This window comes from Pseudonaja textilis, chromosome 1 (assembly GCF_049901715.1).
Source record: "Pseudonaja textilis isolate UNSWEBS1 chromosome 1, rPseTex1.2, whole genome shotgun sequence".
Classification (NCBI taxonomy): Eukaryota; Metazoa; Chordata; class Lepidosauria; order Squamata; family Elapidae; genus Pseudonaja; species Pseudonaja textilis.
The window spans coordinates 132,321,524-132,336,845 of record NC_141990.1 but is presented as its reverse complement, the minus strand read 5'-3'; the positions used below and the strand labels follow the sequence as shown (position 1 = coordinate 132,336,845).

The 15,322-nt window shown below is 39.5% G+C and overlaps 1 protein-coding gene across 1 annotated transcript; it reads right to left on the bottom strand.

The window, feature by feature from the left end:
- Positions 1-7,906: 7,906 nt before the first annotated feature.
- On the bottom strand, positions 7,907-10,012 carry ID2 (inhibitor of DNA binding 2). The gene is made up of 3 exons (XM_026695259.2): positions 9,388-10,012; positions 9,003-9,068; positions 7,907-8,529 (listed from the first exon to the last, which is right to left on the bottom strand). The coding sequence occupies exons 1-2, from the start codon at positions 9,733-9,735 to the stop codon at positions 9,012-9,014; spliced, it is 405 nt and encodes a 134-aa protein (XP_026551044.1). The 5' UTR covers positions 9,736-10,012; the 3' UTR covers positions 7,907-8,529; positions 9,003-9,011.
- Between the last annotated feature and the right edge of the window lie 5,310 nt (positions 10,013-15,322).

Sequence of the window (15,322 nt, the reverse complement as noted above, 5' to 3'; positions counted from 1 at the left end):
TTATTCATGCTAAAGAGGAACAAAAATTCTTTTGGTATTAGTGTTCCTTTCTATTTTCAGCTTTACATACATTTATGGATGGCATGATTCATTATTTTGCTTCAATGAGACCCTCCCCCAATTTGGCTTGGGCTGAAAAGTCTGAACTAGAGAGGCAATAGATATTTCCATTTTTACCAGCTCTGAAAGCACCCATCTGCCCAAGTTGAGCACAGAATGATAGAAAATGGTTTTCTTCTATAAAACAGCTGTGACCAGCCCCCTCCTATTCATCTGAAGAGAAAATTCAGGTTGAATAATCTAGTTCCTCTGCATCGAATTCATAGGCATCTGTTGTGTCTATGTAGAGGCACAGGCCAACAGCCAAATAAATGGACTTGATGATAGTTGGTAGCAATTCAAGTTTTTTTTTCTTTTTTGTATTAGTTACTTCTTTAAAAAGGATTAGACTTTTATTGTGTTGTATATACACCACCACCCCATTATCTGAATAGAGTTTCTAGAAACTCTGCTTTGATAATAGACTTTCACAGACCTATACTTAGACTTGCATCTGACATATTTAAAAGCCTCTGCTCAGGTTCTGCTCTTTTTGGTGTCAGGAAGTTTACAATAAAAATGTTGTTAAATTACATAGATATGTGCATGTTTTTTGTTGCTATTGATCTGAATCTGATTCAGCAGAAGAGTAGCTACTCCGACTTTTGGCTTTTTCACATTTACTCTGAAATTTTTGTCTTGGTAAGCCTCTGGTATTGAGAATGGTATTGCTGAGGATATAAGTGTCTCAAGGTAAATTTCCACTGTAACCCTACTAATTCCTACACTTATTCAGAGGTAAGAAAAAAAAAAAAACGCTCTTCCCTTGCTTAAATTGCTATCGGTAATTAAAAACAACAGGCTCCATATGGAAGTGGAACAAAGGAAAGACTTTAGAACCAGAAGAAAATTGATGACAGAAACGCTGTCTTTATTCTAGCTGGGTGCATCTGAGAAAGCATGGCCTTCTTTAGGGATCCCTTCTTTGTCCCTCAACTCTCCTGTGATCTCCATTGAGATCTCTGGAATAAAACAGTGCCATTTAAACTCTAGCAAGATTATATGAACTGGTCAAATACAATAATGACATTGGACTAATGGTATTGGTTTTAAGAGTTAATAAACATGAATTGATACAACAGAAGCATTTATTAGATTCAGAAGGTTTTAACATACATGATGTAGCACACACCAATGGTGCAGAGGTTAAGTAGTGATGGGATAAATTCACTGATGTGAGCCAAATTACAAATTCTACATGAACAAATGTAGTGGCTGACATTTGACTTTTAGTTTTCAAACAAAACAAATGTATACCACTGAGCTAAATAACACAAATAGATGAGGTGCTTTTCCTCCCGCTTGCATTGTTTATCTCCAGTTGAAAGAAGCAGTAAAAGCAGTAAGAGTACTTGCTGAAATTACATTTTCCTTTAAGAGTGACATGTGAATTGTTCATTACAGTATGTATGTTCTTATTCTGGGTTTTCATTCTGAGTCTTTAAGGCAGCTAATAACACCGAAACACCAGCATTAACTGTAAATTGAGGTCAATCAGAATAAAACAGCAAGTAAAGGTAGAGCTACTGAAAGTCTGATCAAGCACTCAGAACTTACTGGTATACAGAAATCTTCCCAGAGAAGCAAAAAGCAAAGTATTAATAAGAAAAATGGTGGTGGTGGTCATCGTTGGCTTCCAAGATTCTTAAATTTCTTCAATGATGCTACACTGAATTGAATAAAATCTTTTCTGAACTCAATATTTTAAATCTGTTTTGATACCTTATTGTTAAAAATTCTAGTTGACCATCCTCCTGAATGTTTTAATCTTATCCTAACAATGGTTTTAGAGCAACAAAGATATGCATAGTTAACTATTAGTTTTATGATAATGATTTTAGAAGTCAGGTTTTCTGTTGTGAGATGGAGTTACCATGCCATCCCTCACTACTATATGTCCATTCAATGCATTCTGTGGATGGTTGGATGAGGATCTCTTCCTGTCAGATCACTCCTTGTGGAAACATCCTGCATTTATTCATTGACTTGATTTATATTGATTATATTTCTGCCCTACTGGCTACTAAATTAAAATTTTAATTTAAAAATAGAATATAAGAAATTAAGCAGAAAAAGTGCCAAAATCAACAATTAAAAGATAGGGAAAAAGAAATGCATCTATTTCTTAAAAGTCTGAGAGAGGGTCCAAATGCAATTTCCAAATGAAGTAGCATAGGAGAAATTCCAGAGTTCTGTTTTGCAGTAAAGCTGTCAGACAAGTCTTTATCACAGTCAAATATAAGCATAAGTAAGGTAGCGTACTGTTAATTATAAACATAGAGACTACATCTAAAAATACTATTATAAAAAGCTAAAAGAGATGAAACAGTATAAATAAAAAATCAAAGGAATCTAAAGATCATATTAGATGGGTGTAGGGGCCATAAAAGTTAGTGTGTGGCAGGCTGTCATGGTACAGAGCATTTCAGTATGTCAAACTAGATGCTCATGAAGTATTTCGATGTGTGTTTATAGCATAGGCTGTCATCTGCTGGACCTGGAAATGCATATTTATCTGGGTTAGTATCTGAAAGCAGCAGGAACATAGAATCATCCTGTGCACCCTGGGTATTTATGCAATAATGGGGGAATTGAGGTTGGTACAAATGTCCAGTGATGGGCATTCTTTCTCCAGAAGGGAGTCTTCCTATATTGTCCTTCAAGCACAACTGAGAAGAGCACAAGACAGATATCCCTCAACTTATGACCAGTCACTTAGCGAATATTTGAAGTTACTGCAGAAAAGCTATTTATGATCAATTTTTGAAGTTATGGCCACTGCAGCATTCCCACTCATTCTGGATCCTGGACCCTCCTCTCCACCCTGCCCTCACATCATGCACTTAACTTTTAAAAGTCTCCAGAGCATTCCAGACATTATGTTAGTGAAGCAGAGCAGTCTGCTCCACTTTTCTGCATGTATCTGTGTTTGGGTAGGATATATTTCTTATACTTTGTTAACCAAAAGCTAGTCGCCAAAAACACAATTATCAACATTTCTCTAGAAAGGTGTGTGTCATTTTCAATGTCTGAGACTGTAAATCCCAGCTTTTCATGAAGAAGCACGCTTCAAGTGCATGTCAAAGGATTCAGCTTTAAGAGTGACAGGTTGCTCTCCCTGCTATTATGTAAACATGGAACCTATTTTCCAAACATGAATCCTTATGCAGCACAAATGCCACAATCTTATTTTCAAGTGAGAAATAGAACAACAAAAAATAGTCCCCAAATTGTGATGGGGAGAGAGGAGAGGTGATGTGATGGACTACACTACAGTAATGGAGCAGGTTCCCAGGAAGAAATGCACAAGACAAAAGGCAGCAGTCCAGAGCTGGAGTCGGCGGAAGAAATTTAGGATGTCCACTCCCCAGAATCTTCCAGGGTACATCCATCAGGGTAAGAGCCTTATCGGTTTAATCTGTCAAGGTTCTGTTTATATGATTTAAGCAAATAAAGAACTGAACTTTGGCTGGACTGTATTATCGTTCATGGGCTAGGCCTGAGACAAAAATGTTACAAAAATTAGGAATAACTTTTTAAAAAGCCAATGAAAAATATTTACCTCACAGTTTTTCACTTTGCCAGTGCTAAAGTGGCTGGAAGCATGGCTGACTGGAACTATGTAAAAACTGGAGAAGTCTGTTCTTTTAATGCAATTTTTGTCAGGGCTCCTAAAGCCATTTGTAGGTGAAAAAGCATTGGATTTTCCCCCTTCGTTTTAATGAACACGTTCTAAGCACTTTCCAGTAATTTGGAATAATTCAACCTGTCATCAAAATCATTACCTTACTGAGAATGAATAAAAAGAAAGTAAGCAAACTTGGGTACCAAATAAAAAATGTAGAAATTTTATAGTTCTAGAATTCTACTGAAATGATGGTTTACGGACTTTGGAGAAGAACCGAACATATTGTCACATCTTTCCTGGATATACAGTTGGATAGAAACACATAAGCCAAGCCTGTTTATATAGTGGTTTAGTGAAAAATTTAAATTAGAAACTTAGCTGTGCCTTGCCTGGGAGAAGGCAACAAATCTTCTGTAGTCCTATATATTCTAGTTCTGAGAACTTTTATTTCATAATTCTATTTAAATGCAGGAATTCCCCCTTTTCATTTGAAAACGGTATTAATATTAAACATTAATATTTAAATATTAATACTAATATTTAAATATAAATATTTATTTTAAAATGTATTTAAAGACATTTGACAGTAAAACAAAGTGGCATTCAAATTTTTGTTTATTGACAGTCTGGGTAGGACCAAACAAAATTATTTTTTAAATATTGGTATATTTTAATGACTAATTTTGCCTTTTTAAACTTTGAAGATGACAAAAAATTATTTTAAAATGCAAACGTACTTATTTTTAATGAATAGTTTTTTGTAGTAAATGTTTTCTATGCATAGGCCAGAAGGTGGCACTCATCTTCCACAGATGTTAACAGGATCTTAAGAGGTTGGCATGAATGGAATGTTGCTCAAAAATATAAATACTAAATATTTGCATGTATTTTCTCAGATACACATCAAAGATGCAACTATTTTATTTCTTCAATTTTATGTGTAGGAATCCTAATGATAAAGATGATTTCATGTTATCCCTTCTGAAAGGCATTCACAAATTCTTAATAACTAAAATTTTATGATTGGCTAGTTCCATCAATTTTTGTTGGAGTTTATAATTTAGAACTCACACTCAAACATACAGATAAAATTTATGAGATTGGAATTGTTTTCAGCAAACCTTAGCTAACACCCATTTCCCAGTTTTATCCAGATCTACTTTCTGCTTGCTGTTGAATCTGTAAAATGTAATTGTTACTGGTATTTGGCTACCTTAGGCTAGAATCCAAAAATTGGCATACTGTTCTTTCAAATATGTGTTGGCTCTTACAATTGCTTAATAAAACTTTAAATGAATTCTTATCACACTTTTATACTCAGAATAGGGATTACTATAAATTATTAGGTAGGGTGTGCTCACTTTTAATACTTTTAAGTTAAATAAATTTGCTTGATTTAGTGTTTTAGATAAATCTTTTTGATATACAAAAAGATTGATCAGGACAACATTCTGTTTTCCTCATGCTGTTGTTCCCATACAACTATAGAAATTATAGATACCTTGAGTTTCAATAGAGGCCGAGTCTAAAGTCTTTTTGAATTTAATTCCTTTTATAAGCTAAATTAGTGGCAATCACTTCTTTTAATTATGTAGTAATATAGACTAATATACGAAGTGTAGGTTAAAAATACTGTATTAATATGTACTTCTAATTGTCTTGGTAATTAAGGTAGCATACAAATAGATACATAAAAATACTTGATATTTTTTTATCATGGCAGTTGCAATGTGTCTTATAAGGAAGGTTTCCACAATTCCTCTGCTTCTTTTAAATGCAAAAGTATACAGTACTTTTAAATTACCGCATACAATTAAGAGTTGTCTGTATAAATTAAGAGTGTACTCGCAGATCAGATATTCAAAAAATTATTTAAAAAATTGAATATAACACAGTTCCATGAAGTTACTATTATCTAAATTCTGACCAAAATTGTGAGGTTAATCTTATCTTCTCCTTCCCCATCCAGGTTCTTAGAAGCCAATGCTTATAAATCAATGTCCATTACTTTTATCACATTATAAAATACATTGTATAACCAAATGTTGTATGAGAATCTCAAATATTGCTAATATGGAATACAACTAGAGATCCTGATGTGTTTAGATTGTGATATAATAAAATCAAGAATGTAAAAATAAGTTATCAATTATTTTAGCCAGGCAGAGTATAAAATAATTTCCCATTCTCTCTCCCAACTAATAGTGCAACCATTAATAAGAGCCTGAAAAATCAATGTAATTTATTACCTGAAATAGCAATTATGTTTTAGACTGGCATGACTAATCCAAAATTAGTGAAAATTTGATCATCTAAAAGTTTATTCTGCCTTTGTCAATGAGCATGCATTCAAATGCAACATGAAATGCAACTTCCTTTGAAAAAAACAAGTGACTCAAATTGTTGAAGTTGCTGTGGTGAAGTACTGTATATAGAATGGAGAAAAGATCACTCATCTCATTTAGCCTTGAAGATTTTGCTTTTGAAAGTAGTATGCTGCATAGCAGACTCTTGAAAGAGTATTTACAGGTAGTCCTTGATTTACAACAATTCATTTAGTGACCGTTCAAAGTTACAATAGCACTCTAGTAACTTATGACCATTTTTCACTTATGACCATTTCAGCATCCCCATGGTCATGTGATTTACATTCAGATGCTTGACAACTGACACATTTATGATGGTTGCAGTGTCCCTAGTCATGATTCTCTTTTGTGACCTTTTGACAAGCAGTCAATGGGGAAACCAGATTCATTTAACTGTTTTACAAAGAACTGCAAGTGATTCACTTAAATATGGTGAGACGAGTCATAAATTGGGGCAAAACTCACTTCTCACTTAGCAACATAAATTTTAATTGTGGTCAGAAGTTGAAGACTACCTGTATTCACTGCACACTTTAAGCTTTCCAATCCACCTCCATTTAACCGAAAGAATGGGAAAGCATCCAAGTTGGCACGGGGTTACACCTTCCAAAAAAACCTGCATAGCAGATTGTTTGTAGCAGCTTTTCTGTTCAGAATAGGGCCAATCGTCCTCTCCCACCCCTTTTCCAGTATCTGTGCATAGACCTGATATTGAGGGCAAAAAAAAAAAAAGACAGCTGCACCAAACTGCACAGCACCACCCACACACCTGTTCATTTTGGTGCAAATGTTACACAGGCCTCAGGTGGAGCTTCTGCCTTTTCCCAGAAGAGTCTCCAAAGCACACCCAGGTGCCCAGTTTCACACTGCTTGGCAAAGTCTCTATTTGCAATGGATTTTGCTAGCTTGCTTCAAACTGCTTTTGCTGAGTATGCCTGCAGGTTGGCTTAAGTGGGAAATTAAAATATCATTCCCAGCTGCAAAAGAAACGGAGCACATCTCCATTATCTTACAGTAGGGCAAGTTCAGGATGACTGCTACACAGTATAATTAGGACATTAGGGTTATAGTAGGACAAGATTGAAAAAAGGAGTTGTGTAGTGATGAGAATTGACAGAAGAGCAGCAATTCTGCATATGTTTATAATTTAAATCCTGAAGTCCATCTTATTCTTATAGTTGGCATTGCAACCTTAAGACAATACTAGAAAATGACATTTAATTTTTAGAAGAGGTTGAATGCTTAGAAGCAGCCAGAGTTTAATCAATAACATGAGAATGACTTTCATTTCTCAGCAGCTTAGTCATATAGAAAAGCTGCAACTTATTAACTAATACCCTTTTCATGAAATATTGCACATCCATATAAACTTTCCAGTATTCATACATCATTAGCTTACATTAAAACATTAGCTTTTATATTTTTTACATGAAAATTTTGTTTTTACAAGAAGTTAACAGTTGGGAAAATTAGCAGCCCTGTCCTTAATTTCTGCATAATCAAAAGCAAGTTCATCAGAGGTGGAGAAGTTGCTTTTAGAAGTTCACATAGCCAATCAACAGAGGGTGAAAACAGGCAAAGGAATTATTTGTGCACAACAAGTTTTTGCTTCTAAAATTCAAACTTCTCAAGGCAGTGACCAACTTGAAAGTCTCTTCACAAAAAGCTTTGGATTTTTTTTTTAACAACTTTCAATTTCTCAGAGAAAATAAAGAACTTCCAGGACAATCTACATAGAATGTAACTGGTATATTGCCAATTCAGCTGTTCTGCCACAAAACAGCTGGCACTTACAAAGAAGGCAAACAAGCTATTCAATGAACACACAATTTATTTTGATTCTGTATAAAAAGGTTAAGTTTACAACTAAACTTTTATAAAAAGTTCAGCATGATTAGAGGTACATCATAACTTTTTTTTTTGCAGAAATATACATTTCTGCTACTATACAAGAAAACTCTAATTAAAGAGTTCAAAGTTTCGTTCCCATATTTATATATAAATATGTACACAGCATTCAGTCCTATACGCATGTCAAAAAAAAGCTAATTTTTGACCAAGACTTCACAGAATACTGAACACTCAAATCTTCTAATACTCACGCTCCACCTTTTGGAGGAAAAAAAGGCAAAGTCTGCTTTAAAAGGGAAAATTCCTTAAGGAGGGCTTTTTTTAAAAAAAGTTGCATTTTGCTCCCTACTGTGGGAGTAGCATATAAATGAAGCCTTTCCAGCTAGGGAAAGGGCTTTTTAAAAGTCTCTTCATAAATAATTAAGATTAGTCCAAGATGAAGAACAGTAGAAGATGATATCCATTAATTTTTCTTTAAAAGGTTCATTTAACTGAATATGGATTCCCCCCCTCCAGATATAGCTGGGAAACAGACAGCATTGCCGTGGGGGGATGTATCTTCTTGTGCAAAAATTCAGCAAACACCTGCAAAACATTGAAGAGAAGCATATTTAGAAGAATGCTAACAGGGCAGAGATCCGGACAGACTGGCGCCAGAGAGGAAACCACAGTTTGAGCATTTAGCCAAACACTCAAAGATTGGGCAAACCCTGGCGTCCAGATGCAGCATGTGCATGCAAATGCGTGCTCCCTTTCACACACCCCCAATGAAATGAGCCTATTCAAGAGGAGACACGATCTGAAAGTGGCTCCTCTTGCTTAAACTCTCCACTTAAGAGGGACCCGAGAGGCGGCAGAACAGTTAAAAGCAACAATTTTCATTAGGAAGCTGTCCAATTGATCCCATGAGTGATCCTGGGCTATACAACTAGTTTCATTTAGATTAAAATATTAGAGAACTGCGCCTGGATTTAGGTCGAGTCCTCAGAAGACAACAAAACGCCTCAGCTGCCATGTACAAAGTATTTAAAAAACAATACAGGAATTTTAGCACTTACCAAACATACTTAGCCACAAAGTGCTTTGCTCTCATTTGACATTAACTCTGAGGGAAATTCAGCTGCCTGCAAAGAGGGGTGGGGAGAGAAAGAGAAGGGGTTAAAAACCCTAAGCATTTCAAGGAAGCTTGCAAACTACTCGGGGTTATTTCGAACGTGACCAACAAACAGCGATTATTGCTAATAAATAAGATGACACTGCCAAGGAGCCCCAGGTACCTCATAATTCCCAATTATTTGTTTAGGCCTATCACGACCCTGAAAGGGCACCCCTGATCAAACCCGGCAAACAGATTTAGAGCAATGCCGTTATAATCTAATCCCGTTTAAAGGCGGAATAAGCAAAGGAGTCGAGCACGGGCGGGGGAGGTAGAGAGAAGCTCACCTGTAGTGACAAGATGCTGATGTCTGTGTTCAAGGTGGTCAGAGGAGTTCTGGAGGAAGGGTTCTGTCCCGGTCTCTGGTGATGGAGGGTGACGATGCTGGGGTGCGTGTCGAGAGCGATCTGCAGGTCCAGGATGTAGTCAATAACGTGCTGCAGGATTTCCATCTTGCTGACTTTCTTGTTCTGAGGAATGCTGGGCACCAGCTCTTTCAGCTTCGAGTAGCAGTCGTTCATGTTGTACAGCAAACTCATCGGGTCATCCACCGGGGTTTTACTCCGGGAAATCCCCAGGCTGTGTTCCGAAAGGCTGTTTTTCCGGACGGATCGCACCGGACTAAAGGCTTTCATGCTGCAGAAGACTGGAAGAGCCGGCCGGCTTTGCCTTGCTTTGAAGCCCACAGCGCACTCCGGAACGGAGAAGAATTGTGTCGCCTTCAGCCCTCCCTGCCTGCCTGCCCCGCTCTCTTTTTCCTTCTTCCCTCCCTGTGGCTTCCCACTCTACAGTCAGAATGAAGTTAAGCCCCCCTGCTCCGGCTTTTATAGCCCTCGTCTCCCAGCTGACAAATCCGGGTTCCGTTCGCTGCTATTGGAGGGAACGATACACGTCTGTCAAGAGCCGAGGCGCTTCTCATTGGTACAAGTATCACCCAAGAGGCGGTCCGGACCTTCCGCGTTTGGAACCAATCCTTGGCCAAGAAGGCGTGGCCAAAGCACAGCTGTGGCGAGTAAATATACAGTACGCTGGCGCCGGGAAAAGCAGCGGCGGCGGTGGGGGGTGGGTGGGTGAGAGAGAGTGAGTTCTGCTGAGCCTCCGTTCAACCCGAGGCAATCTCGAAAGGACTGTAGGAACGAAAGGGAGTGAAGCGGTCATTTGTTTACAAATTTATTCAATCAATTCCACGCGGGAAATCCAGGTCTGGGCATTCTGCACAACTGGCTGGCATCCTTCCCAACCATAACCGGGGTAAAGAGTGGATTGAAATAATCTTGCTTTTAAAAAGACTCGATCTGCAGGCATGGCTTTTCCGATGCACTGTGTGAGCCAAAAGGGAAAGGCGACAACAGACCAAGTATTGTCAGGACAGGAAAGAACAGTGGCTGCTTACAATACTGTCAATCTTGTTCACTGCCATGTATGAAATGATGGGCGCTCCGGATTCTGCAACGCCAGCTAGCACCTTCGGAGGCAGGCAGAGTGACAACTGGGAACTGCTCCAGAATAAAGGACCCGTCCGTTCCCAGGACCAGGCAGTCATTGAATTTCACAAGTATATTAAAGAAGCAGTGCGGTTAATTGGGAAAGCGCGCCATATATGTATATGGTGGTATCAGCGCCTTGCTTCTTTCAGGTGTAGAGCCATTAGTTAGGCATACAGTGCAAACATGCTACAATCACCACAGCCAGAAACATTTCAAACAAGAATGCAAGTTTATTTTTCAAGGTACTCAATCCCTAAACAGATCATTAGAACATTCCAATGTATTCATGACATTTAATTACAAGGTGACAGTTCATTAATAGTCCCCTACTAAATTCTAACATTAAGTTGCTTATTTGCAATACCTGCAAATCGCATTCCACCACATTGCTAGCTTTGAGAACTGTCTTGTATTTGGCAACAGTTTATATGCTACCAATCCTTCCTTGCCTGTTGCCTTCCCTGTTCTACCAAAAGAAAGGTACTCATCGTTTTGCTATCTCTGGATTCGAGATCTGGCCAGGCACAGCAATTGAGTCATTTCCTCCCCAATGATTGCAACGTACATTAAAATATACTTTTTATTGTTTTGACTTATACCCACCTGCTGCCAATAAAAATCTTACCTTTTTCTTCTTCAGTAGGCAGGCATTAGTGAGTGATACTCATCCAATGAAGATACTGGAGGGGGGGATAATCAATTTGCTTGGTTGCTGTATGTTGTGCAAATTCAGATGTTATGGTTTCTACAATATGAAGTTGAATGTGTAGGCAAACTTAACCAATTTAAAGTTTACTGAATAAACATACCTAAGCAAATGGAAGCTATTCGCTTTCTCTTCCACTGTGTAAATGAAAAAAAAAATCACCCAGGTGAGGATTTGAAGAGATTGGGACTAATTGGGAGTGTGTTGGCTTCTGTTTATGGAACCTGAAAACTATTCTTTTTCCCACTAGTATGTCTTTGTTTCAGTGAAGATGGATTGAATGTAGGCTTGAGAACATACCCATTAGCACTGATTGAACAAGTTAAATCATGACTTAGTTAAATAGAGTTTGGAATATTGTGAGAGAGTATACTCCATGTGCAATAAGACCCAGAGTTCACATACAGTAAAACTTTTAGTGGATGCCACAAAACACTGTTCTCTTTGAAGTTCTAGGGAGCTGGTAATGCATATTACTTTCATTCTCACCCAGTAATACAAAAACGGCTGTGATGAAAATTCTCTAGTTCATCTCATTGGGAAAGGAAGTTAAGAGAACCAATATTTGAAAAAATACATAGAGTTCTTGTATTTACAATGTTTTATTCATCCATTTACTTGTATTTTATAAAGTAATCACTAGAGCTGTTAATCTTACATATATTACAAGGAATATCCAAATAATAGAGCATGCAGTTTAAGAAAGTACAATATAAGGCTAAGATCCAACTGAAGACTGATAGTATGGTCCTAGATGAGTTTATTTAGAAGTTCACTGAGCTTTTCTGTGTAATATTTTTTAGATGCTTGATCAGAACCGCAGCTAAGCATTTACTGCCAAAATAATTTTTCACTATGACATTACAATAAGATTATAAACACCTAAATTCATTCCCATAGAGTTGAACATTTACCTTATTTGTTCTATTACTTAATTACGTAAAGACTGCCCAACTGCTAGCAGTTCTTTTAAGACTCTGAATTAGTACCCTCTCCAATCAGACTTGTAATTTCATTGTTTTTAATTTGGCGTACCCTAATACAATAACAAATTGCAGTGATAATTATGTCCAGAGGCTATGTGAGTGAATCTTAAATCAGAATTGGACATGTTCATAGATAACATGCTATCTTCCAGAATACAGAGTTATTTTGATGTATAGTCAGTCATAATGGACAGAATTAAAGCAGTAGGAACATTTTCAACTTTACACTTTTGTTAACATTTCTACTAGTACTAAGCAATGTTAGTTTTGCAGTTACAATTATTCTAACCCTAATAAGGTGGATGAAATTACAATACAAATTAAGTTTATATAGTACTGCAATATAGGGCGGGACAGTCTTTGTGGCTCCAGTTTTCAAGGACAAGTAGAACTCGTTAGTTTAATGCCCCAAACCAAGTATTTAAAGAGACGCAAAGGCGGGCATGGCATTCATTTTATCGCATTGTGTGCAAAACTCAATCCATATGGTTAATGTAAGATCCAAGCAGATCATACACCAAGTCGGAAAACTGGGCTGAGTCAACCACGGTGAAACGTGTTGCAAATGTTGTGGGGGGGGAGAGAACTTACTCAACGTCTCCCTCACACCCCTTGCCCAAAGCAATGCCGTCCACTTTTTCCTCCTGCGTGTGTGCACTGCGGACTTGGGAAATCTTCCTAACGCGGCCTTAAGGAACACAACAACCGATACCAAATCCTGTCAACTTTTCGAGAGGGGGATAAAGATGCAGGCAGAGGGCAATATCTGGGCTAACCTTTTTAAACAGGAACGCCTAGGCGTTTGTTTACTACAGGAAGGTGGCTGGAAGAAGGTTGTCCAGGGATGCCGTACCTGGGAAGAAGCAATAACTTTTCAGGTATGCTCCCAACTCCCGCCACTCTGTGTGTGTGTGTGTGTCTGGGGGGGGGGAGGTGTATATTTGCTTTCGCGCCTGAAAGATGCGTCCGCTCGCTCCGTCCAAGGACGCGCAGGCTTCCCGGCTCAGGAAGGGAAAGGAAGCGAAGTCCCACGCCCCGCGGCGGGCTCGCGCACACTCCCCCACGCCTGCCTCCCGCGCGCCGGGCTCCTGCACCTGGTTGGCCCGAACCGAGGCCTGAGAAGCTTTCCCGGAGTCAGCGCGAGGGCACCAGCGCCTCTTCCCTTTCCAGCTCAAGGCCGCCCCCGCCCATCTCCTTCCCTCCTTCCCTCCCTTTCCAGAGGCCGGGCCCGACTCCTCGGCGCCAGTGCCGTGACGTCACCCCCCGCTGCCTCGCTTCCCTCCCGGTTCGGGCCGGCGGCGCCTCTCAGGCGGCTGCCATGGAGACCGGGGCTCGGCCCTGAGTTGTGGGAGGCTGCTGCAGGGCTCCTCTTGGCGGCGGGAGCGGCGGCGGCGGCGGGCCTTTCTCCCGGGCCGCACCTGCACTGGAACCCGGCAGCTCTGGCAACCGGGGAGCCGGGGGCGTTCGCGGGCGAGCGAAGCCCGGATTCTCCTGGCCTGTCTTCGGTGACTACTTTTAAGAGCGCACCAACTGAAAGAGCGATGGACCGACGCCTGTTATTAACTGTCCTGACGCTACTCCATGTAATTCTGGCAAACCAGACCATTCCCATCGAAGAATCCGACCATGAAACCAAACGTTTATTGTCAACGCATAACATGTGTACAATGAAATTGAAAAAAAATGCAGGAGATTTGGGCTGCAAACATCCGGACTACCATGAGGTGGCAGCAAAAACCGCGTTCTGTGTCTTTCTTCCTATTATCCCTTGACTGTCCAGATTCTGCAACTCAGGATTTGGTTGGGTTGATGAATTTCATTTGTATCTGTGGTCGAGTCGAAAAACGACAGGATGACACATACTAGATAAATAGATTACATTCCCCGGTGCAACCCATACTTGCGCAAATGCCTGAGAGATAAGGGTAGGGGGCATCCTGCGCCTACTTTGTTGGGAGGGAAACTTGTGGGAAATTTCTTGGGGTGTGGGTGTGCTAAAAGATCGATTTGCAGCCCCCTATAAATCCTATCTAATCGGTGGCCTTTAATGTTTTTTATACATGAAGTTAAGTTTGTCAACAATTCCAAGAGTGCTGTTTGGATTGATGGATGTTGAAGACACTTCAAAATAAACGTTGGAGATTGCTGTCCCCTTCATCTGGTGAGCAGTACCGCTGATTTCTACATGGTTTACCGATAGACGTAACGAGAGAACAAAACGAGAGCGACCAACCATTTGTTTGAAAAGATATCAAAGTCTTCCCCACGTTATAATTTTGTCTCGGTTTAAATAACAGATCGCGACAATTTTGTTTATTCGATATATCGAACGCCTTGTGGAATGCTTTCCCCAGGCACGAATTCAAACGTGGGATTATTGACGGCCGTAAATTTGTCCTCTGATCTATGTCGAGTCATTAAATAGCAAAATCCTGCGTAGGTCAATTCAGAATTGGATTCAATGGGGCTTCTTCGTAAACTTCATTGCAATATAACATACTTCGGTGCTACCAACAAATCGGCTTGCAATAAAGCCGTGGGAACGTTTCTCTAGTTCACTGAATGATTTTCCACTCCCCCGCTCCCCCGAAAAAGTTATAGAAAGCTTGGGAGGGGGAGTTAAAACAATATATGGAAACAGTGTTACAGAAATCTGTGAAGTGCACTGATCTCAAACAGGGTTTTTTTTCTTTTTTGCTTTCCCAAATGGTTTTCCTGTTACTTTTGTTCCGGTCACAAAATTAGAGCAAGCCAGCGAGCGAGAGAAATTAACTAGGGAGAGATAAGGTCTGCAAAACAATCTGGAATTGCCAGTGTTGGTGGGAGCTCTACAGGGCTGGCGTCAGAAAGTCTGCGCCGCCTTCTATTACTGTTGATCCAGCTTTGTGCAGCTGCACTCCGTACAATTAGCTTGTAGAAACAATCCTGCTGTAGGCAGCCTTTCCCCTTCAAAGCGCTTGTCTGTACTGACCTCCTCCCCCCTCCGTCCCCCTTTTCCACACACCACACCATGATGCTGGAAATCAAGTCACAAGCCGATCAC

What these genes read in the sequence shown, in the direction of transcription:
- ID2 (XM_026695259.2), bottom strand. Translation starts at nt 9,735, where the DNA reads ATGAAAGCCTTTAGTCCGGTGCGATCCGTCCGGAAAAACAGCCTTTCG. An exon ending in TCAGCATCTTGTCACTACAG is followed by an intron (nt 9,069 to 9,387) that starts GTGAGCTTCTCT and finishes CCCTCTTTGCAG; the next exon opens with GCAGCTGAATTTCCCTCAGA.